The 23,394-nt window shown below is 37.0% G+C and overlaps 1 protein-coding gene across 2 annotated transcripts in view; it reads right to left on the bottom strand.

The window, feature by feature from the left end:
* Positions 1–355: 355 nt before the first annotated feature.
* The window catches only part of SLC30A5 (solute carrier family 30 member 5), a 74,990-nt gene continuing 51,951 nt past the window's right edge, over positions 356–23,394 (bottom strand). For both annotated transcript variants that reach the window (XM_069096455.1, XM_069096454.1), the window contains 4 exons: positions 12,403–12,634; positions 10,345–10,571; positions 8,779–8,907; positions 356–1,271 (listed from right to left, as the gene is read on the bottom strand). In XM_069096455.1, the coding sequence (XP_068952556.1) occupies positions 1,101–1,271; positions 8,779–8,907; positions 10,345–10,571; positions 12,403–12,634 (759 nt within the window). In that variant the 3' untranslated portion in view covers positions 356–1,100. The remainder of the gene's footprint in view (positions 1,272–8,778; positions 8,908–10,344; positions 10,572–12,402; positions 12,635–23,394) is intronic.

Here is a 23,394-nt window from a genome sequence, read left to right as displayed (position 1 = left end):
AGACACTTACTAGCTGTGTGACCCTGGGCAAGTCATTTAACCCCGTTTGCCTCAGTTTCCATTAACTGTAAAATGAGATGGAAAAGGAAATAACAAACCACTGTAGTATCTTTGCTAAGAAAACCTGAAATGAGGTCATGAAGAGCTGGACACAACCGAAACAAATGAACAACAAAACAAAATTATAATAGCCAATGTACATATGTGTCAGCTAACAGTAAATATTGCTTACCCGTTTAGGAGTACCTGCCATTTTAGCCGCCTAACAAGAAATTTTACCATGGAAAGGAGGGATTAATGGCTAACACACAAAAAATTAGTGCCATTGATTTACAAATATTTCTAAAAGTAAAACTATTTTATATATTGGTTCCTTTATTTTCCAGTTTCTTTAAGCAACCAATTAAAAAACATTCTTTAATTGTATGATTTCCTAATTCTCATTTCTTGTCTTGAATTGGTAGTTTTCAAATATCTCTCAAATTAGGCAATTTGGACATAAATTTAAATTGGCAACACAAAATCTGCTGGATGTAATCAAAAGTATATTAAGAAATAAATCTTATGTACAAAAAATTCATAAATATAGAACTTTAATTCCTATTTTGTTTTGCTTAGACTTTGCAAAAAAAAAAATCCCAAGTCAAAGTTCAAACTTATGTTTGAATTCTTGTAATAAATGTGTAAACACATATTTACAAAACGAGAATATGACAAAAAAAATAAGCACATTGAAGCAATTTTAGTCTTCTTACTATAACACATCATTTCTACTTTCCCCTAACTGAATGTGAAAGATTTGTACATCCCCAAGAATATGATACATTGTACTGACAACACACAGTAAGATTTTTTAATAAACATAAAGTACAATAATTCAAATCATCATATTCACATGTACAATCAATGTTTCACATATACAATCAGTCCATTTCAAAAATTTCTTTAGAAAAACATCTTGATCCAGTAGGATTGAACTTTAAAAAATTCAAATCCAGTATACTGTTTCTATACATTTATGTGCACTTCCTCTCAATGTTACCAATAGTGAGTCCTTTAATCTTCATTATTCATAGCCCACAGGTAAATCATATTCCATGTCACATGATGTAAGTGCCGTCTTTGTAGTACTTCATGGATTCCATCTGTTTTGTCATAGCAAGCACATCATGAAATCCTGTACTTAGGCCAGACATGTGCTGAAAATATGCCTCTTTTTCCACCTGGACTGTCAAATTGTTCACTCCAGCATCTTTAAGTACTCCTGTAACCTGATCATGATTACAAGAAATCATAGAAGTTTTAAATCAGAAGATGATATATTATGATATTAGCATTATGTCCTGGTTATTTAATATAGTTTTCTAAGGCCAGCAACAAATTTTGACAAACTAAATTAAGTCATGGTTAAGTCTTAATATCTTTTAACTCTATGGCAGGGGGCGGCTAGGTGGTGCATTGAATAGAGGACCCACCCTGGAGTCAGGAGGACCTTAGTTCAAATCCTGCCTCAGACACTTAACACTTCCTAGCTGTGTGACCTTGGGCAAATAACTTAACCCCAACTGCCCTGCCTTCCCCCCTCCAAAAAAAAATCTATTGTAGTTGTTTTGAAATTCAGGCAGTTGTTCCCTGACTTCCTCCCCTCTTTCCTTGCCTTTAGCTAAAACTACTTAGGAACTTCAGTCTAAGTTATAAAAAAGTCACTTTTTGTGGCAAGATAATAGCACAGATAGGGTTACATTTAGAAAATGGGTGAATTGATGCAGTCAAATAAGCAGACATAAAACAATGTTCAAAAAGACAACAACAATACAAAGAAAAAAACCACTGAAACCAAATGCCATGAAATTATGACTAAACTTGGCCCCCAAAAACAGATATGATAAAATTTTTCATCACTCCAGAGTTCTGGGGACAAATGAATTAGTATTCTAGAGCTTCCTCTCTTCCCCTTCTTTTTTATTTTTGTAACAGATAGCTCTTTGGGAGGCTGCAGGGAGAAACAGAGTGAGAAATATAGGTGATGTAAAAACAAAATATATCAACAAAATTATTTAAATAAAAAAAGACTGGATGATCATACTAGAACTCCTTAAAACTTTTTCGTATTATATCCATTCTCTCTATCTTGCCTATCTCAGAAGAGGTATTAAGGTTATTTGATCTATCTGAGCCCTTAAAACTACCCTACCTAACCTTTTATAGGGATACACTCAAACCATTACTACCCTTTCCTTCTCTGCATATTCATTCTTTTCTCTAACTAGTTTTTTTCCTATTTATCTTTTACAAACATGCTTAGCTCTATAAGGGCATTCCCTTGACCCTTCTACACCAATTAACTTCCTCTCTCTTCCCTTTCATAGCCAAGCTTCTTGAAAAAAAATAGTTTATATTTGATGCCTCCATTTCCTCACCCCTGTAATGGAGAGTTACTGCTCTTTCCCAGTGCTCATCTTCTCTGATCTCTCTGATCAGTCCCTGTTTCTGGAGTTTTTCCTCCCTTGGACCTCAAGATTCCATATATACCTCTTGCTTTTCTCCTACCTCTCTAATTACTCTTTGTTTTTTCTTACAACAGATGTTATTTTAAATTTTCTCCTTGGCTTTCTTTGTTCTCAACAATTTTTTGCTTGGCAATTTCATTTATTCTCATAGATTCAGCAATCACCTTCCTGCAGACCCAGATTCACATTACCACTTCTACTTTCCTTACGACATCTCCATTTGAGTGTTCTACCAGCATCAAAAACTCACTTTCTTTCCAGTAAAACCTGACATTCCTTTTGATTCCTTTTTAAAAGAATGGTATCACCATTTGCATAGTTCTCTATGTTCACAGTATCATGAAGCTAGAAGGGATCTTACAGGTCATGTATTCCAGTACTTTCATTTTACAGAAGAGGAAACTGAGGCCTAGGGAGGTTAAGTGACTTGAACGAGGTATGAAGACCAACAAGCAGCAAACATCAAAGCTGGGATGAGCCCACTGATTCCAGAGCCAGTACTCTTCCCACTGTAGCTCAATACCTCCTGAACTTCCTCAAAGCTCTTCCCCCCTGCACTCTCTCCGATTCTAAATCATCCTTCACACTGTTAAATAACCAATTTTTCTTGTGTATGGCCCGGTCATGTGACAGCTCTGCTCCAAACACTTCAATGGTTTTCAGGTGAGTAAAGTTCAAACTCCTGGCCACAACTTTCTACTTCCCTTCATGTACCTTCCATCTTAACTGGAAATCTCACTAGTCCTAGTAGACGTCTAATGTTAACCTGTGCTTTCATTCATGTCTTTGCTCATACTTCTGCCTACTACTTTGGATCCCTCAGGTAAAGTCTCAGGAAAGCAAGGAAGGCATCTTGTCAAAATGCCCAGCACAGCCTACTGTATACACACAGACACACACAAACACTCTCTCTTTTTCTCTGTGTCCTTAATTAAAGTCTGCTGAACTGAAGGGGGAAAAACACCCCTTTCTAGTCAAGATGTAACTCAGAATATTAATTCAAGCAAACCATCTAGGTTCATGCATATGGAGAAATTCCAATGACACATCAACTTTTAAAGCAAAGGGGAGTCTGGGACAGACACACAACAAGAACCATGTCCTGCTTGTTCTCCAAACACAGACTTTCTTTACTGTACACTGTCATTACACTAGTTCATAATAAATTTAGCATTCTGTCACTGCCACGTTATCTAACATCACTGGAGTGAACTGTCCAGATAAATGGAATTTTATCCCTCCAAATATTTAACTTTAAAAATACTTTAGCCATATTTAATGGATATCTCTGATATACTAAATATCTCTGAATATATTAATATAGAATTTAAACTTTTATTCTGACCATATTAACATTATGAGCCTGGGGCGGCCAGGTAGCACAGCGAGTAAGAGCACCGGCTCCAGTGTCAGAACGACCTGGAGATCGAATCCTGGGCTCAGACACTTAGCACCCACCCAGAAACACCTGGCCGTGTAACCTTGAGCAAGTTACTTAACCCCAATTGCTTAGGGGCGGCCAGGTGGCTCAGCGAGTAAGAGCAGCGGCTCCAGTGTTGGGACGACCTGGAGATTAAATCTGGGCTCAGACACTCAGCACCACACCCAGAAATAACTGGCCGTGTAACCTTGAGCAAGTTACTTAACCCTGATTGCTTAAAAAAAAGAAAAAAAAACATTATGAGCCTCAAATGACTATGAAGTCCTCACCTCTATGCGATGTGCACCTCAGAATGTCAGTTTCAGTTCTTATGTCTACACTGAAATTTTGTCTCATCTCTCTACCGTCAACTGTCACTTCTTGCTATTATTATGACCTTCAAATCTGCTTTTAATCTGTTGTGAAGCCAGGTAACCAAAATCATATGAATTACATGTAAAAATGGACTTTCATGGAAAGTCTCTCCTGCAATGTCAATTTGTCAATTTGAAGGGTAACTACTATTTTAACAATGTTAAAGTCCGGGGACAGCTAGGTGGCACAGTGAGTAAAGAACCGGCCCCAGAGTCAAGGAGGACCCTAGTTCGGTTCAGACACTTAACGCCCCCACAAAAAAACTAGCCATGTAACCTTGGGCAAGTTACTTAATCCCAACTGCCCTCCAAAAAGCAAAAAAACAAAACAAAACAAAACAAAAAACCAATGTTAAAGTCCTTTAAAAATTTTAATTTATTTCTGGATTTGTGACTGTAAAGCTACAGCTACCAGAAATCTGACCTACATATCAAGGGGGAATTACTGTATACTACATATCAGCTCAGAATATGAAAATGTAGGAGAACTTAGAGAAGCTTAACTTTCTCATTTATAGACAAGGAAAATGAGTCTCAGACATAAAACAACCCTCCCAAAGTCACACAGCTGGCTAGTGGCAAAGCCAGGACCCAAACTTGAGTCTCTGAATACGGTGCTTTTTCTGCTATACTAATATATGGCCTTCTAATTTTTTCATGTATATAATTCTCATCTTTCCAACAAGGTAGTGAATTTCTTTAAACAAGACTTTGTCTCTTACTTCTTTAGTCTTTTCCCATAACGTTTATTAGTGTTGAGTCCCACTGCATATCTCAAACCAGATGTCCTACAGACATCTTAAACAAGTCTCAGACTTTTATCCCAGCTTCCAAACTTCCCTATTACTTTGAAGGGCACCACTGCCATCCCAGGTACCTAGGCTTACAATTCAGTTGTCATCCTTAACTACTCTTTCTCACTCAGCCTTCATCCATATCCAATCTGCTCCAAAGGCTGGCTGATTTTATTTTCATAACATCTGTTATGTACCTTTCTCTCCTCTGACTCTTTTGTGTAGGCCTTCATCTGACCTCATGCTTTGACTCCTGCAAGAGGTGCTGGTTGGTTTTCATTTCACAAATCTCTCCCAATTCTAGTCCATTTTCTATTCAACTGTCAAAGTAATTTTCCTAAAGCATAGGTCTGATGATGTCACTCACCTAATTAATAAACTCTAATGGATCCTGATCATATCCAAGACCAAACAAAAAATTTTCTGTTTGGGATCCAGAGCTTTTCATAATCTAGCACTCAACCCCCTATTTTTCCAGGCTTCTAACACCTCCCCAGTTCATGGTCTAAGATCCATGTCTATGACACTGGCTTCCTTGCTGTTCCACACACAAGATCCTGGGTATTTTCACTGGCTGTCCCCCATGCCTGGAATTCTCTCCCTCCTCATCTCTGTGTCCTGGCTCCCTTGGCTTCCTTCAGTTTAGAGCTAAAATCCCACCTTCTACAAGAAGCCTTAATTCTAGTGCCTTTCCTGTTTTCTTCTCCAATTTCTTCTAGAGATAGCTTATTTGTTGAATATAGTTGTTTGCATGTTGTCTCCCAATAAACTGAGAGCTCCTTTAGAGTAGGGACTATCTTTCTTGTAATTACCATGTGATAGTAATGGAATATAAAGATCCCCCTGTATTGGCTTGGTTTTTCAAACTGATTGTGTTAAAACCCAGAGCTTGTTAATCCCACCTGTGGGATGGACTTGTTGATGTGAAAAGAGAGTCCTGAACTGGGAGGAGCTGGTGACATAGATTTTGAGAGACACGAGAGAGGCAGAAGAACTTTTTGGAAGCAGCACCCTCGTGGAGGCAGGAGAGACTGAGAGGATTGCTGGGGGCCACTTTGAATCGCCCTGGACTTTTGAGACCTGTCCCCGGAGCTGCCAAGGACTGAGGAGACATGGCTGTTCTGCTGGTACTTTGTCTGTTTTGATGTTGTTTTGCCAGATTTGTCCACTGGTGAAAGACAGTCCTGTTGAAGAAGTCCTGGAACCTGGCTGTTGGCTAAGAGCTCCTGAGACTGTCCTGCAGACAGAGAGTGAATACTGTCCACTGCTGAGGGACAGTGCTGTTGTTGCAGGGGTCTGGGAACCTTTCTGTTGGTTCAGAAGCCCTGAAGAAGGATTTTCTTGTTCTATGTTTACAGAAATCCTGGGAGAGGGTTTTGCTAATGTTTTCAGGGGTTCTAGGACTGTTCTGCAGAGAGAGGATGAATTAATGAAGAGACTGGCAATGTAACTTGTGGCCTTGCTAAGCCTTGTCTCCTCAGGAACTAAGATTGCTGAGAACTTGCCTCCAGTCAAGATGAAGAAAAGACCTCCATTTGGGTATTAAGTGCTGTGCTTAAACTTGATGTAACTCTGGGGTAGATTCAATTGTGATCCAGGGGTGGGGAACTTTTGACCTTTTTGTGTTCCATGGTTGAACAAATGAATGTACTTTACTTATATTTGGAAACTAATCTCCATTTAAGAAGAGGGGTTTTGTGGTGGACTAAATGAAGGTACAGCCTAGGGGTAGAGTAGTATTTTGAACAGGGACTTTGTAATTGATTGAATGAATGGAAGGTCCTGGGGTGGGGTAGTACTTGGAGATTATTTAATCACACTTAGTAAATGCTGTATTTTGAATGATGTCTTGTTTTGACCTTCTCTGTTCTTAATTTGTCATTGAATAAAATGGAGAGCACCTATGCTGGTATTCTGAACCTTGGGAAGTTGCCTTTCCTTGGCATTACATTACGTACAGTGCCTGGAACAAAGTAGGTGCTTAATAAATGTCTAATGACTCATGAAAGGACACTGAATTAACAGGCTATTCAATTAGTTATGACCAACAACTGGTTAATGAGCTGAGTTTACTACAGCAGGGGCAGACAGTCAAAATGGGTAGCTAACAATGAGTTTTGGAGAAGGCCAAAGGTTCAACTACTGAAAAACCTACCACGCAAACATGTCAGTTCTCCCCTTCTACCTGGCCTGAAACTTTAATCATTGGAATCACTCCTTTGGATTAGATGGAAAAATAGAGGAACACTGGAAGGGCCTCTAGCTTTCTCTTATAAACATCAGCATGTCAAATTACCCAAGTGTCATCTTGGGGGACACAGAGTCTGGCCCTGAGATAAGATACAGGACAGATAAGTTTCACTGGTATGGAAAGTGTAGCAGTGAGTGGTGTTAGATGTGGTCGTCCAGCAGTAATTTTGAGAACAGAAGGCAGGTTGCAGATATATGGGAAGTAAAGGGGGAGGGGGGAACAATGGAGTACCCTCTTCCACTGTTTTGTCTGTAGGGCCCGTTGTTCCTTAGAACATGATGCCAACAAAAACGACACTGAAATAATGCCAGGCTACTTTTTAACTACTAATTGTACCCCACACTCTGGCTTATCATCCAACAAATTGGTCCATAATATCAACAGGGAATGAGTGAGACTAGATGAATGGATCAGTACAAATATATCCTTACTCTACTTGAAAGTTTTATTAATGGTAGGACCAAAAGACTAACTTCAATTTCAAAGAGGCAGTGGGAAGAGAAGATTTTGGTATTTTTCAAGTTTATGTAAATGATTTACACAGACTTTACTAGTACTAATTTAAAAGAATGTGTTCCAATGAATAACAGACATAGCAAATGAGAATTTATTACCAAAGTGGGGGGGGGGACGGACTCTGGGTATTTTATTTGGGGGGAGGCGGGGAAAAATACCTTTCATAGTTAATTTAGCATAAAAAATACACCTGCTGATTAAAATGTACAAAAAACGTAAGTCCTAATCTACTTCTCAGATTAAAGTAACTAATTGTTTTAAATTTTAAGAATTTGTGCTTATGATTGTTACTATACAGTAGTGCATTCCTAAATAAACAACTCTGTAATGGCCTGATTTTGATGGCCTATAGTAGATAGGCTAGCTAAAAAGTCTAGCTTTCACAGCTACTCATCATTCAGCATTCACTATTTTTATATATGTGGTATTAAATCAAATTAAAAGGGCCTATTCTAGTGCCCAATGACAAGTCTTAAAGCCTGTGTATAGCCAGCTACACTAGATAGGTATAACTTCTTTTCACCTCCTAGAAGCTGTACATGACCCATATTATTCTACTTTCAACAAAGTGTGACCACACATTTTTTAGTATATCTGGGTTTATACAGGATGCCAAAAATTCCCTGGAATTTCATGCAGCACACTTCCTCAGTAAGTCTCTCAGAGGAGAGATTGCCAGTAGTTTCTCAATTGTGTAGTCATGTAATTGTAAGCAGTTCACAGTTTTTTCTTTGTTCCCTCTTGGAAACTACTGAGGTCAATGAGTATTGGAAAATTCTGCATGAGTTACAAATGGTAGATTTGGAATGCTGTGAAAATGTATTAGCTGGTTACAGATACCTAGAAATAAGCTTAGGCCTAGTGACTCCTTTGGAAAGATATTTTTGAATAGAGTTACAAGTTCTTGTCTTACCTGCTGTACAATCCGCTGTTCTAGTACATCTGACATCACCTGTATATGAATTGTACCAGCAACAACATTGGCAGAATGGCGCCAAAAATGAGGGTCTCTGTAAGATATTAAACCTTCAATTTTCTGAATCTGTCAAATAGAAAAAAGGTAGTGATAAGTATTTTTCATCTATAAGAAATGAAATACAGTAGCACACACTGATTTAGTTATTAATTTGTCTATCACCTAGTAATCCTTCTTGGTCTAGGAAAAATCACTTCATTGAATACCTTTGAATATTTCTAGAGAGGTTGGGAGCTCTTTACTCAGAGGAGGAAAGAAAAAAGTGGATAGCCAGCAAGAGAGAAAGGTAGTTTAAATGTAAAAGCCACAACTTTATCCTTACATATAGTGTCAGAACACTGAAAACAGCTGACTGGAAAATGGGTCATAGGGGCTGTCATATTCAGATTTCTGAATCACTGATGGCAAACACACAGTAGCATCTATCCCATGAAACATGACACACAATATTGGTAACCAGATAGACCCTATACCAAGATAAGCTCCAACATACTCCTAAAACACTGAAATATGCTAATATACTTCTGCCTAGTTAATGCCTACATATCTTCTTCAGATTCACATATATAATGATATATGGACATGCAAACACAACCCTTTCACCATTCTATGCACACCCCCTTCTATGCACCCCCCCCCGCCATTTAGAAAATATTCATCATTCATCTACAATTTTTGCTTCTAGTATAAATATACGTAGGGAAAAATGTGAATACATACAAACATCCACAAATCAAAAGATTATATTGGTAGAAAATTCATTGACTATTAGATAAAAGGAAAAATAGGGGATACTCACCAAATGGGGAATGGTTGAACAATTATGGCATATGAATGTAATTAAGTACTAGTGAGCCATAAAAGACTACTAAAAGGATAGTTTCTGAGAAACCTAGGAAAATTTGTATGGATTAAGGCAGAGTGAAGTGAGCTGAACCAGGAGAATGATTTATACAAAAACGCCACCACCGTGTGACCTTGGGCAAGTCACTTAACCCCAATTGCCCTCCAAAAAAAAAAAAGGCAAAAAACAAAACAAAACACACCAACAGACTAAATAAAAAACACTGAAAGGCTAAAGAACATTGATTAATGCAATGAACAATGATGATTCCAGAAAACAAAAATATATGTTCCCTATATATTGACATAGGTGATGGACTAAAGATGCAGAATGACTGGATACAGTCAACATGGGGATTTGTTTTGCTTTTCAATGCATAGTTATTACAAGGGCTGTCCCTTCTCCCCTCCCCCCTACCCCCATTAGGGAAAAGGCAGGGAGAGAAAATAAATGCTTAATTGAATAAAAAACTTAAAAAAAAAAATCCAAAGAAGCAGTTTTTTTCATATAGAACAAATCCCTTAGTCAAATTTTTGTAAACCATAAGGTTTTTAAAAATTTCAGCACAGAAAGGATTTATTCAGTTTTTAACTGATCCTTGTTAAACTCCAAAGAAAATTTGAGTAAACACACACAATATGCAGAAGTTCAAAGCCTACCTTTTCTAATGCAATGTTTATTTCTTTTTCATTCTCTGGTGGCAGCCTCAGAAGTAGCACTTGACAGGCATCTTTAATCAGTGGAATAACACTGAGAAAAATTAATACAGCAATAAAAAGAGAGCAGAGAGGATCAGCAAAGAACCATCCAAATTGTTCTATAAGAATTGTGGATACAATCACACCAATACTGCCAAGTGTGTCTGCCAATATGTGTAAAAACACACCTGTAAATAAAATACAAACAATTTTAAACACACACATGTATATACACAATCAATTATCCAAATCCCTTATAGGGCATAACTAGAATTCTAAAAACTTCAAGAATACTCATACATATTAACATCATGCTTAAAAACTATGCAATTGTGTAGTTAAACCATACAAAAGCATATAGGCAGGCAATCTTTTATTCTTGCCTCTATGAAGATGGCTGTATATTTGTAATATAAAATATTTAAAAATTAGAAGGAAATCATACAATTAATCAAATTTTCCTAGTTATCTCCTGATACCTAAATATTTTTACACTTCTTCCTTCTCCCCAATCATGTTATGTATTCTTGTAAAGCCCAAATAACTGTATCATTTTTCTCTTTAGGATTCCCTAATTTCACTGCTATAAGGAAAAAAAAAAACCCTTAAATTTACTATTAATTCTAAGATGTGATTATGAATTTAACTGCACGTATTTAACTCAACAGATAAATAGCTTAACAGAAATAGTTTTCCTATACTAAAGTGGTCATTGAATACTCTGATGTTTGAATTAAAATGCCAGAATATATAGATGCTGGGGGTGGGGGAGTGGGGAGCAATGGCACATATTATTCCCAGAACAAAAGGGGCCTGTGAAAATTATGAAGCAAAACTGGGGCAAGTAAGCCTATTTACAATACTTTAAAAGCACCATAAAAGTACTTTAGCACAAAATTTCATCACACACACATCTGTGATTTCACTGGTATAGGGAACTCCCAGGGTAGAAACTTTTTACATATTCAGAAGAGGAAATCATTTATAATTTCAGAGTATTAAAGAGTGGCACATGGAGAGGTTAAATGACTTGTCTATGGTCACATAGCTAGCATGCATCAGAAGCAGGAATTAAACCTAGGTGTTTCTGATTCCAAGGCTAGCCCTCTATCCATTACATACCAAGTTAATTCTCTTCTGTCATTTTAGAGGGATAATTCTGTCATTGAATTCTGGCTAATTACATTACACTAAAAGTTACAAGGAATGGCTTGTGAAATTCTGCTCCAAGTTAGACTGATTTTAATGTTCATTCTCTTTGACCTTTCTGCAATGTCTGACACTGGCAAATCAATTTGAAATTCTTCTCCTCTAGTATTCCTAACATAAGATTTGGTCTAATTCTTTTCTGTAATTTTCTTCTTTTATCCCATCCCCGGTGTCTTAGTCCTTGGTACTCAGCTCTTCTTATCTCTCTAGAGGCTGCCAGACACCTCAGTGGACCTGAGTTGGACAGTCCAGAAGATCTGAGTTACTATCTGACCCCTGATATTTATTATGTAACTCTGGAAAAGCCTTGAAACGGATGCTGCCTCAGTTTCCCTATCTGTAAAATGGGGATAATAATAACACCTTCCTTCCAAAGTTGGTCAGTGCCTGGCACATAGTAGGTGCTAAATAAATGTCCTCCCCTCTCCCCTTCCTTTTCTCTGAAAAACAGATTCATTTACATTAATAAGACACTGGAATCTTGCTATAATGTGCCCTGATTAACAAAGAACTCAACATAGCTAATGTTTTTATTGGACTTCCAATCCAATGGCATCTCTTTAAAAAAGCTTCCAGAAAGCAAAATGATCTCTTTCCTCTCGTGAGAGGAAGGGCATTCTTGTGCAATCCTGCATGGCATAACTTTTCAATGTAAAGAGTTATAGAGTCCCCACTGTGTGTTCTTTGTCTGGAGACTCTCCTGGTAGAATGTATGTTTTTCTGAGTAGGTAATTTTGGTGGGCATATTACAGGATATCCTTTATTTCTATAATTAATTCACTTGTTATAGAATACCTAGCCTGTACTTACCTCTCATGTTAGCATTCATGCCTCCTCCTGAAGATCCATGAGAGTGTCCATGGCTGTGACTGTGCCCATGATTGCTGTGAGAATGATTGTGTCCATGACTATGTCCATGGTGTGAATGGCTGTGATCGTGTGAGTGACAGCCTCCTTGAGAAGCTCCATGGACATGGCCATGAGCATGGCTAAAGGCACAGACACCAATAAGGTTTACTATCAGCCCTCCAACTGAGACAGGCTATTAAAAGGGAGAAAAGAAAATCTAGCTTCACTATTTTTCCCATCATACATTGTTAAACTTCTTTTTTTTTAATTACCATGTACCCATTTTTTTTTTGTTAACAGTATGAAAAGTTTTACAATAAAATTTCACTAAAATCCATCTTGGAGATGGTTAACCTGAATTAACAAGAAGTCTAAATTTTAGAAAAATTTTAATGACATGTTGTTCTATTAGTTTTAAGTATATAAAGTAACAAAGTAATGATCTTGAAAATGTCATAGAAGAGAGTCCCTCTTTAAAGCTGAACCTGCTTTGATGGATAGATAAAAATAATTCATGTCTGGCACTACTGCAAATCAAAACAATCTTGAGGTTTCACCTCTTGCCCAGAAAATAGGCAGATGACAAAAAATGTCAACAGTAAATTTCAGAAGGAATCTGGAAGGATGGGCACATTAATATTTTGTTGACAATGCTGTGAAAAACGGTGTAAGCATTTCAGAAAGCAATTTGGAATTATGTATATAAGGTGATTAAAATGCCAATACTCTTTGAATAAGAGACTCCATTACTGGGCTTATATTGCAAAGTCACTGATAAGAAGATAAGTCTCTATATATGCCAAAATATTTATAGCAGCACTTTCTACAGGTATTACATGATGTACGTGTTTTCAGATATTTTCAATATATTTGGTCAGTTGTTGTTGGGGCCTGTACCCCTCTTTGGGACTCAGGCAGCCTCTCTGAGTTCAGGTCTGATGTAACAGGATACAGAGCAATCAGCAACATGTGCTGATCTCATCTGTAGTCAGGGCACCCTAACCTCTAGGAAGTACCGAGGCGCCCAGATTGGGTGCTGTCATATAATTTACCCTGTTACCTTAAGATTAATCTCGGGGACTAAGGGTAAGTGCACAGGAGTACGCAAGCTGTTCTGGACACAGCCTCCCTGCTCTCTGATTGCCACCCCCCCCCTTCCCTCACAAGCTATCCACGAGCTCTCCAAGTGCACTTTGGGGATTTAAGGGCTCAAGCATGAGGGGGCTGAGATAGAGGGAGAGATGTAACAACACGCCTGTCCTGTGAATAAAGCTGTGCCTCTTTTCATTTCCACTGGCTGGACTTCTCCTTTATGTGAACATGCAGGACATGGCCATCATGTACACTAAGACTCAAGCTAGAAATCCTAAAGGTTGTTACAAATGGTGTCCCGAACAGGGACAAATAAAGTATGTGTGGTTTTAAAGGGACCTTTTAGCTGAGCCCCCACGCTAGTGGAGAAGATAGAGAAGCCCCGAGGGACCAGGGGAATTCTGGGGTTGGCTCTGGATGAAAATGGGGAATCACTTCCCTATAATTAAGCCAGAGGAAACGGAGATTTGGGCTTGACAGCTTTATAAGGCAGTTAAAGGCCAGGGACTGACCCTCCCACTTAAGGACCTGCAGAGATTTATTTAAAAAGTGAAAGTGGTCTCTCCATCGATAGAAGACATGGGCTTAGATAAGCAGAAATGGGGCACAGTTGGGAAACAAATGGCAATTTATTTGGTAAATTGGGAGCCAGCCAGGAGAGAGAGGAGTGAGGGACTAATGGAAGAGGGGCTCCAGCATTTCCCCATTTCTGCCTTTTTTCTTTTTTTTTAAAGCAATCGGGGTTAAGTAACTTGCTCAAGGTTACACGGCCAGTTATTTCTGGGTGTGGTGCTGAGTATCTGAGCCCAGATTTGATCCAGGTCATCTGGACACTGGAGCCAGTGCTCTTACTCGCTGAGCCACCTGGCCGCCCCTAAGCAATTGGGGTTAAGTAACTTGCTCAAGGTTACACGGCCAGGTGTTTCTGGGTGGGTGCTAAGTGTCATAGCCTGGGATTCGATCTCCAGGTCTTCTCAACACTGGAGCCGGTGCTCTTACTCGCTGTGCTACCTGGCCGCCCCTCTGCCTTTTTTCGACGGAATATATTAATGATATGCTTAACATCAAAACTGAAAGTGGCAGGGGTGGCTCAAACCATTCACTGTGATACAGCTGTCTTTGTTGGAAATAGATAAAAAGAAAATGATCAAGTAAGTTTTACCTAGGACCAAGCATAATAACTGATTTCTGCAAACCATCATTAACAATTTCTGAGTGCACTCTCCCTGTCATTTTCTCTGTCTGTTTCATTTATGTGTCTCTGTGTAAATGAGTGTGAGTGAGTAATCTATCACCCTGTAAGGTTCCAAATGCAGCTGGACTTTGCTTGGAATGCTCTTATCTCATTCCCTCCCCCTTCCTGAGGAGAGAGAAGGAGGAAGGAAAAATATTTTATTTTACAGATTATATGATGGTTATATTAAGTCATAGAGTAAAGAAAGAAGTATCAGGCATAAACTATTTGCATTTAAAAATGTGAACAGAAGTTTTAAGATCTTTAAAAGTTTGAAAATCTCCTCCTCTTCATTCCACTCTGGCCAAGTGGAGTGAGGAGGTGATAAGAAATAATAAGGGAATTTTTTTTCCTCAGATCAAAGGGAAATACGAAGAAGCATTTTCTGCCTCACTTATTAGAAAAATAAATCTGTGTATCAGAAAGAAACCGTAAGTCAATTGAATTCATGTGAAAAGTAAAAAGTGTCACTCCTAATTTGATGCTAAAGATAAGTCATAATTCCTTTTACTATTTGGCATTTAGGCAAATTGGGATATTTTCTAAGACTTGATAAGAAAAGTGAGGGTTTTTTGGGTTCTCTAGTAGTGAGATAAGGGAGTAGGCGCCACTCCCCAAAAAAATCACTTTTGCTGGAGAAGTCAAAGCTATCACTTTCAAATAAGTTTTTTAAGGAGTGGACACATAAATAAAGTTTATTGGAGTAAAAGTTTTGTCAGCTCAAAACATTTTACAAAAATTCATTAAAGCCTCTCATCCCAGATTAGGCTAAAAGAGAGTGCTGAAGACTAATAAGGAATTTAAGTTACCCTCCCCAATCTGGTAAAAGAGAGGAGGCATACTAATTGTATCAAGGACTCCATTAGCAACATCCCTGGGGCACCCTGAAACCCACATCTTTAAGCAAGCAGATGAACCTCTCCATTCAAAACCCCTAAATACACAGTCAGGCTCTGCAGCTATGAGGAGAAGGGAAAAATATTTACACTTGATTAGCCCAATTTTCTGTCAATTTTTGCAAGTGATGATTTGGAAATACAATCAATGTCACAATGTCATTGTGCTGTTATGGTCTTCCTAAATTGTAGTAAAATTCTCTCATTTTAAAAATTAAGGGATCATTCTAAGCCAGAAATATTGTTAGATAAGCACATGTTTTGATCTGAATTTTACTGGAACTAAAAGATAAAGAACTTGTTTAAAAAGTTATGTCACTTACATCTTATAATGTTTATATATGTCATACAGAAAATCAATTATTTACACATATACCTGAAGTTAGAAAGGGTTTAAAAACTAAAACAACTTGTATACCAGTTATTTGGAACTTGTAAGATTACTGAGTTATTTTAATGCTAAAAACTTAAAATTGCTGATTAATGTATGTAGAATTTAGGAGACTAGGTGAAAACTTTATTTTGGATTAATTCTGCCCATTCTGAACATTCCTTCTCCATGTGTGAGAGTTAGCAATGCAGGGGAATAAATATTAGCCCCCCAGTCTGTCCTGCTTAGAATCCATATCAATCTTACTTATGTTGTAAAACTGCTAAAAGCCCATGGAAACTATCTGTAGAGGCAAGGTCATTCAGCCTGAGAAAGGAACTTGTTTTAGTTATGTAGTTCCTAAACAATGAATCTAACTTGCTAAGAAAGTTGCAAAATATTAAAAAGGATTTCTAACAATTGAGAAAGAAAAACATTAAATGAAATTCCTTATGTAAGAAAAACCTAGTAAATCTTTATTGTTTATTACAGCTCCATAGGAATAAAATTAACATATAATTGGATATGAGTTGTGATTGAGGAAAAATTGCTACTTAAAATAAAAAGCATTTAGTATTATATTTGATTCACATCTTATTTTTTCTTTCCATAGCAAAATTTCTATGATCAGAATAATTAGTCAGTAAAAGATATGAACTCTTTCGTGTTAGCTCTCTGGAAAAACCTAATTTTTTTTTTATCAAGAATTAGAATATATATACCGTGTTTCCCCGATAAGAAGACACTGTCTTATTAATTTTTTTGGACAGAAAAAACACCAGAGGGCTTATTTTCAGGGGAGGGCTTATTTTAATGAACATTGACAGCAATTTTAATAAACAGGTAAATGTGAACAAAAAAATGTACCTTTATTCAATAATGAATTCAATAAAGAACAGGATGACGCGCTCACTGCTGCAGCTGTGATTGGATGCAGCTCGGAGCGCGGCGTGCGTTTCACGGGGGGGTGGGGAGGGGACGGTGCATACAGAGGGTACCGTACTGTAGCGTGTAGCGCAGGGATCACCTTCACTACAGTAGCAATCTCAATAGGGCTTATTTTGGGGGGAGGGCTTATTTTCGGGGAAACACGATATATATACAGTAACTTATACAAGCTACTCAGGCTCACTTTATAATACCTCCATTGTCTAGAGGGATCCTAATACTAATAGCTTTTTAAGTACTTTGATCAGCTTCTTAATTGTTGACAATATAAAGATTCAATTACTATACGTTTTTTGACTAAAAACTTTATGATATTTAAGAATTCTGCAATAGTTTGAGAATTTATGTTACTTATGTTACACCAATTTGGTTTAAATGAATCTCACTCTTAAAAGTTTTGCTTTTGCTTTCAGAATTTCCAAGACAACTTATAGCTAAGTTAAAGTAAAGTAGAACAGATTTTGCTATTTTGGTTCCAATGTATCATTCCATGGCCTAGGCAAGAGTTAAAGTAGTGTCTCAACTTATATTTAATTTCGGAAATCTCTCTTTCTTCCAAAGTGAATATAATCAGAGGATAAACAAGCTTTGTGTAACAAGGATGTAGGTGTACTATTTAGTTGTAAAATTCTAGTCAGGAACTTCTTTTGTCTATCAGCTTCCTGGAAATGCAAGCTAATTAATTTTAATTATATTAATATTAATTCTAATAATGATAAAGTTATTAATATTCATTTTACTTCTACCCACTAGACAGCTTTCTGATATGCTATTATTGTTAAATGATTTTTCTTTTCCCTCAATATTGAGTGATAACAAATATTCTGTATACATATGCCAACATATATTGACACTGCTAAACTTAAACACACTCAGAATACAGATCTTTTTTAACCTTTTTCAGAAGTTACAAGCTCCTATGACAGAGGCCATTACCTATATTGCAATTCATTCTTCACTTCCTAGGTCTCTTTATCTAAATAACGTGACTATTAATCAAAAGTTCAAGTTTCTCCAACTTTTTCCCCAAATATTCATAGAACTACATTAGCTTACTCTTATTTTCATCAAAATGCACGTCCTCTATGTAACCATATGTTATAGTTTTCTGCTTCTATGGGCATTCTGACACAACTGAATGCTGAAAATGTTCCTGCCACTAACAAACTTATTTCAATCTATCTGTAATCATTTTTTTAAAATAATATTAATTACAGGCATACCCTTATAATAAAGCAATATTTGTTGCTAAAATAAAAAAGAGGGAAGTAATTAGCTGTATTAGCTACTGCTTTATATACCCAAAATACATTGCTAAAAATGAGTATACACTGGCAGTAAAACAATGTGAAAGGTGCATACTCCCCAAAATGAAGGTAATGTGGAATTTATTACTGTGAGGGCGAGACTGTGCTTATATATTTTCCAGAAGCTGGGAAACGACCAGTGAGGGTGCCAGAAAAGAAACGTCAGGGTGTGTACTCCAAATCACCCAGAAAGATGAAAAAGCTCCAGTAGCAGCAGAACTCACAGAGACAGAACATGGGAATAAAGAAGTCTCCTAATGCAACCAAAACAAAAAAGCTATGCCCCCATCAGGGCAGATCGAACATTTTTATATCCACCCAAAGAACTGAAAAACCTGTTACCCCAGGTTTTGTGTTTCTTGCTGTGATCACTCGGCTTTCTATACAAACCGAACTGGTTCCATCCTGACTTACTTTTGATACACTTAGCCCTGTTGCATCACTTGTTTCATATATAACTGTAATTGTGACTACATGTATTTGACCCCCTCAAGCCTTCCTTACTTCTACTAATGTAAATCATTTATAGACGATATAAACCCATACTATATTTTATTGGAAATACGCTGCTTTAACTGTACTCTTAAACAATGTGTTAGTGGTTATGATGTCATACTGTTTGTAGAACCACCCTCTTTTGGTTTCAGACTTTGGGGGAACCTACACAAAAGCAATTTCTGGACTTTTACGCATGGGACTAATTGCAACTGTATCTTCTATTCTTCTTCTCCAGTGTACTTATGGATATACCTGTCTATGTACGACTCCTCTGTATGGAATATTGTTTGCATTCATTGTACTCCTGCTCTATGTATATCTAGAAGGGATTTGTACTATTATTTTGTCTACTATCATTGATAATTTCAACTACTGTGTCTTTGTATTTAGGTAATAAGTTAAAGTAGAGACTTTCAGCAAAAATTAGATGTTTTAAAGGATACTAGAATTTGTGAAAGACAAGCTTTTAGAAACTGAGTTTTGTTGAAGTGTGATGATACATTTCATACTATTTATGTTATACCCGTGAAATATAATAGGTCTAATTAAGGTTGGCAAAAAGTTAAAAAATCGTTTGTTAGGGATTTTTAGAAATACCTCCATAGATTTGGCACAATTCAATAAATTGATTTCCTGTATCAATGAGGCCTCCCTGGATAAAATTAAGGTGGACAATTTGGCACGACAAATTTAGGGTTCATTTAAAGAGTTAAGTCCTTTGCCTTGGCTATATATATTGCATTCACTCCTTCTTCCTCTGGTTATATTGTATCTCTTTGTAATTTGCACTGTGATTTAGTAGGTATTTCTAAATGAACACTCTAGGCCTGGCAAGTGTCCCCACCTCGTTATACTTTTCCACGTGATTTGTGAATACTATATAATATGTAATTGAATGGTCTTTTGTTTATGGTAATTATTCCCTCATCTGTTGCCCTCTTATGCAGACGTCCAAAAAATCCCATGCCTTGCAGGATTCATAAGATTTGGCGCTCCGCACCTAAAAGGAAGGGGGACTTGTTGGGGCCTATAGCCCCTCTTTGGGTCTCAGGCAGCCTCTCTGAGTTCAGGTCTGAAGTAACAGGATACAGAGCAATCAGCAATATGTGCTGATCTCATCTGTGGTCAGGGCACCCTAACCTTGCCCAGGTTGTGTGCTGTCACACAATTTACCCTGCTACCTTGAGATTAATCTCGGGGACTAAGGGTAAGTGCGCAGGAGTATGCAAGCTGTTCTGGACACAGCCTCCCTGCTCTCTGATTGGCTCCCCCTACCTTCCCTCATGAGCTGTCCACAAGCTCTGCAAGTGCACTTTGGGGATTTAAGGGCTGGAGCATGAGGGGGTTGGAGGGAATGGAGGAAGAGATGTAACAGTCCTGTCAATAAAGCTGTGCCTCTTTCCATTTCCACTGGCTCAACTTCTTTATGTGAACTTGCAGGACGTGGCCAGTATGCGCACTGAAGACCTGGGAAAGGTAAGACTCAGCTAGAAATCCTAAGGGTCATTACAAGTTGTGCTGCTTTTTTTCCCCTCTTTTACTAGATTTATACCAGAAAAGAACTTTTTTTTCTCTTAGCCTACATTTAAAATATGTCATCTGAGAAATTAAGTTCAGCTTATACAGGAAGAAAGTGATTAGGGATAAAAATATACTGATTACAATGTTTCTATCTCACGTTTTAAAAAAATTCCATATGTAACACTAACATCTTCTTTCCTAATTAAGGATAATTACCTTTGAAAAAATGAAAAAAAAATAAATTGAATAATAGAAGGTATGGCCTATTTTCCGAAATTATATTTTTATTACTTCCACAGCAAGTTCCAGACCACTCATGAAAAGGTGCTTTTTTCTTTCTTTCTTTTTTTTAAAAAGCAGCAGTATATTATCTGACATGTTAATTATTTCTAAGAAAACATGATATTACAGGGGACAGATAATTCCATAAATGTGCAAATGGATGGACATCAAGGTAGGATCTTGTAACACTAGGTGGGATTTGGTTATAATATATTAAAATTAGGGCAATGTTATGCAGGGCATACTTATAATGACATACTTTTAGAAAAATAACACTTTTTTCAATTTTAACTTAATTATGGGCTAGTATTACATAACTGCACAGTAAAATCATAACTACTAGTAGAAACTTTCTGCTTAGTAATTTAGAAGTATGATGAAAAAGATAATCAAACCCTTTATACTGATGGTCTCATTATTACAATAAATAGAAGTAAAAACAATAGTAAAAAGAATCATTTCAAAAAGAAACTAACCAGAACATTCCTTTCCTCATGCTCAATTTATCCAAGAGAAAAATCATAAAAAGAAATCCAAAATATTAGATTTATTTAAGAAGTCTGCTATCATGATATGTCAGTATACATCTTAAGATCCTATGTCTTTGGTATTTATATCATAGTAAGAGACTTTATAACTGATATTTAGAATGATTACTATGAAATGTCCAATCACAAAAAGATTAAATTATATTCATTATTCACTATGGCAGGAAAAGCACAGTACTACATTTAAAAAAGATTTCCAACAAAAGATGGAATAAAGATTTTCTAATTAATCCATACAAAAAAAGAGTCAATTAAATTAAGCTTCACAATCTATTTCCCAGTATTCTGCGTTAACCTTGTTAATACTTATAATCAGGGGTTGTGTGGCAAAATCTATTTGAATTCTTTAGATTATGTAAATAAGAATATACATGTTGAATAGTACAGATTTGCAAATAGCCCCAGGAATCCTCTGTAAATAAGATAGGAAGGTAGAATGCAGTAAGGAAATGAATGTCATCAGCAACATGCTAAGCATATACTAAATTCTGAATGGAGTTTCTAATAGTTCATGGGGGAAAGTTTTAAAATGGCTTCCTAGCTAGCCTTTGCTATATCTGTTGTTGCCAACCCACACAAGGGATGCTTTGGAATATGTCAGATTCCAACAACCCTCTGAACATAATTTAACTGTAGTATCACCCCACAGGTCAGATAAATGGTCAGTGAATAAGTTCTGCATAGCACATTTTTAGAAGGTATTGTTTTATATCTGTCAATAGGAATATGCTATATTCAGTTTTATAAGATGAACTACAGACTACGTATATTCCAGGAGAATAAATTAAAACTGAAAATTATTTGCAAAAACAAACCTTTCTTACAAAGTTAATACCTTTGTTTTTAAGGTTCCATGAAAACATCAGAAAGGAAAAAGATCACAGACTTCAGAACTGGAATGGACCATAAAAGTCCTATTTTACAGATTAGGAGACAGAATTTAAGTGATGTGATCAAAGTCATACCTACAGTAACAGAATTCTGGATCTTTTCTGATGCTTTTGTCAGTGATCTGCATGTAAGGAGCTGCTTATGGTTTGAGTTCAATTGAAACCACTGCAAACTGCAGTGTGTTCATGAGCCTATTTGGCACTGCCACTTTATGAATTGCAATTTTAGTGAATAAAAAAACTCAGTTTATAGAAATGTGCTACACAGGTCATTTCTGTCTTTGATAAAGGACAAGCAATAAAAGAATCTCATCCATAAGAAAAATTATTTCCACAGCTCCTAATTGTCACTGTACACAGGTTCTATCAGGCCCTAGACCATTGTTAGACTGAAATAATTCTGAGAATGTGTTCCAGGGGTACCAACTCAATTATCAGGAGTTGATTAAAACAAAAGAAAACACAATTTGTTGCCTGTTAATTATGAACTAGGTGAGGGCTGAAATTGTTAGTTGGAACACTACAAAAATGCTAAGAAACCTAGAGTGTACTGATTTACCCCTTGGCATCACCCAGAAAACCTTTTTCAGGATACTTTCTTTTTTCCCCCACCTCCAAGGGATGGGGCACATCAGAGAAAGAGGAGAGATTAACTCTGTATGTAAGGAATTGTTCTCACCTGTGACAAATACTATATTCCTTTCCTTTCTTCCCTACCAGCTGCTATTCTAAATCAGCAGCCAAGAAGCAGTTATACAGCAGGATTTGGGGGATTGGAGGCTTCCTACTTACTTTCAGCCTGTGGGCTCCCAGAAGGTGAGAATGGAGAAAAAAGGAAAAGTTTACTGTCCCATTCCCTTAGTTTTCCTTTTAAGTTCAAAAAAGGTATTATATATAATAATAGAACTGATGTAATTAAGCTGATGAGTTTCTAGAATTCCTTTATTTTCAAAAGGATCACTACAAGATGTTTTTCTGAAAATGTATTAGACATTTAATAACAGTTAGACTTAGGTTTATAAGGGACCTTAGGGATTCTCTAGTCTAACTCCTAAATTTTATAAACAACTTGCCCAGAGTAACACATATAATTAGCAAAACAGTTGTCTGAATTTAGATCTTCTGATTTAAATACCTATCTATACTTTTTTACTCTACTTGCTATCTTCCACAAAAGTCCTATTGTGATTCTTCATTATGCTGGTCCAGTGAGCCTATGGTTCCTGCAGGCTTTGCCATCAGAGTACAAGATCTGGCAGGTCTGGCCAAGCTGGAAAAGCTTCTATGTTTCAGGTAACCAACTGCACCTGCTATCCAAAGATGGAAAGCTCAGCGCCAGCAAGAACAGCCACTGAGTGATGGATTTT

The sequence above is a fragment of the Petaurus breviceps genome, unplaced genomic scaffold, assembly GCF_028583685.1.
Source record: "Petaurus breviceps papuanus isolate PSGF00001 unplaced genomic scaffold, PetGlider_PUasm1.0 229, whole genome shotgun sequence".
NCBI classification, from domain to species: domain Eukaryota; kingdom Metazoa; phylum Chordata; class Mammalia; order Diprotodontia; family Petauridae; genus Petaurus; species Petaurus breviceps.
The sequence above is the reverse complement of the archived record's forward strand: the minus strand, read 5'-3'. Positions and strand labels throughout refer to the sequence as shown.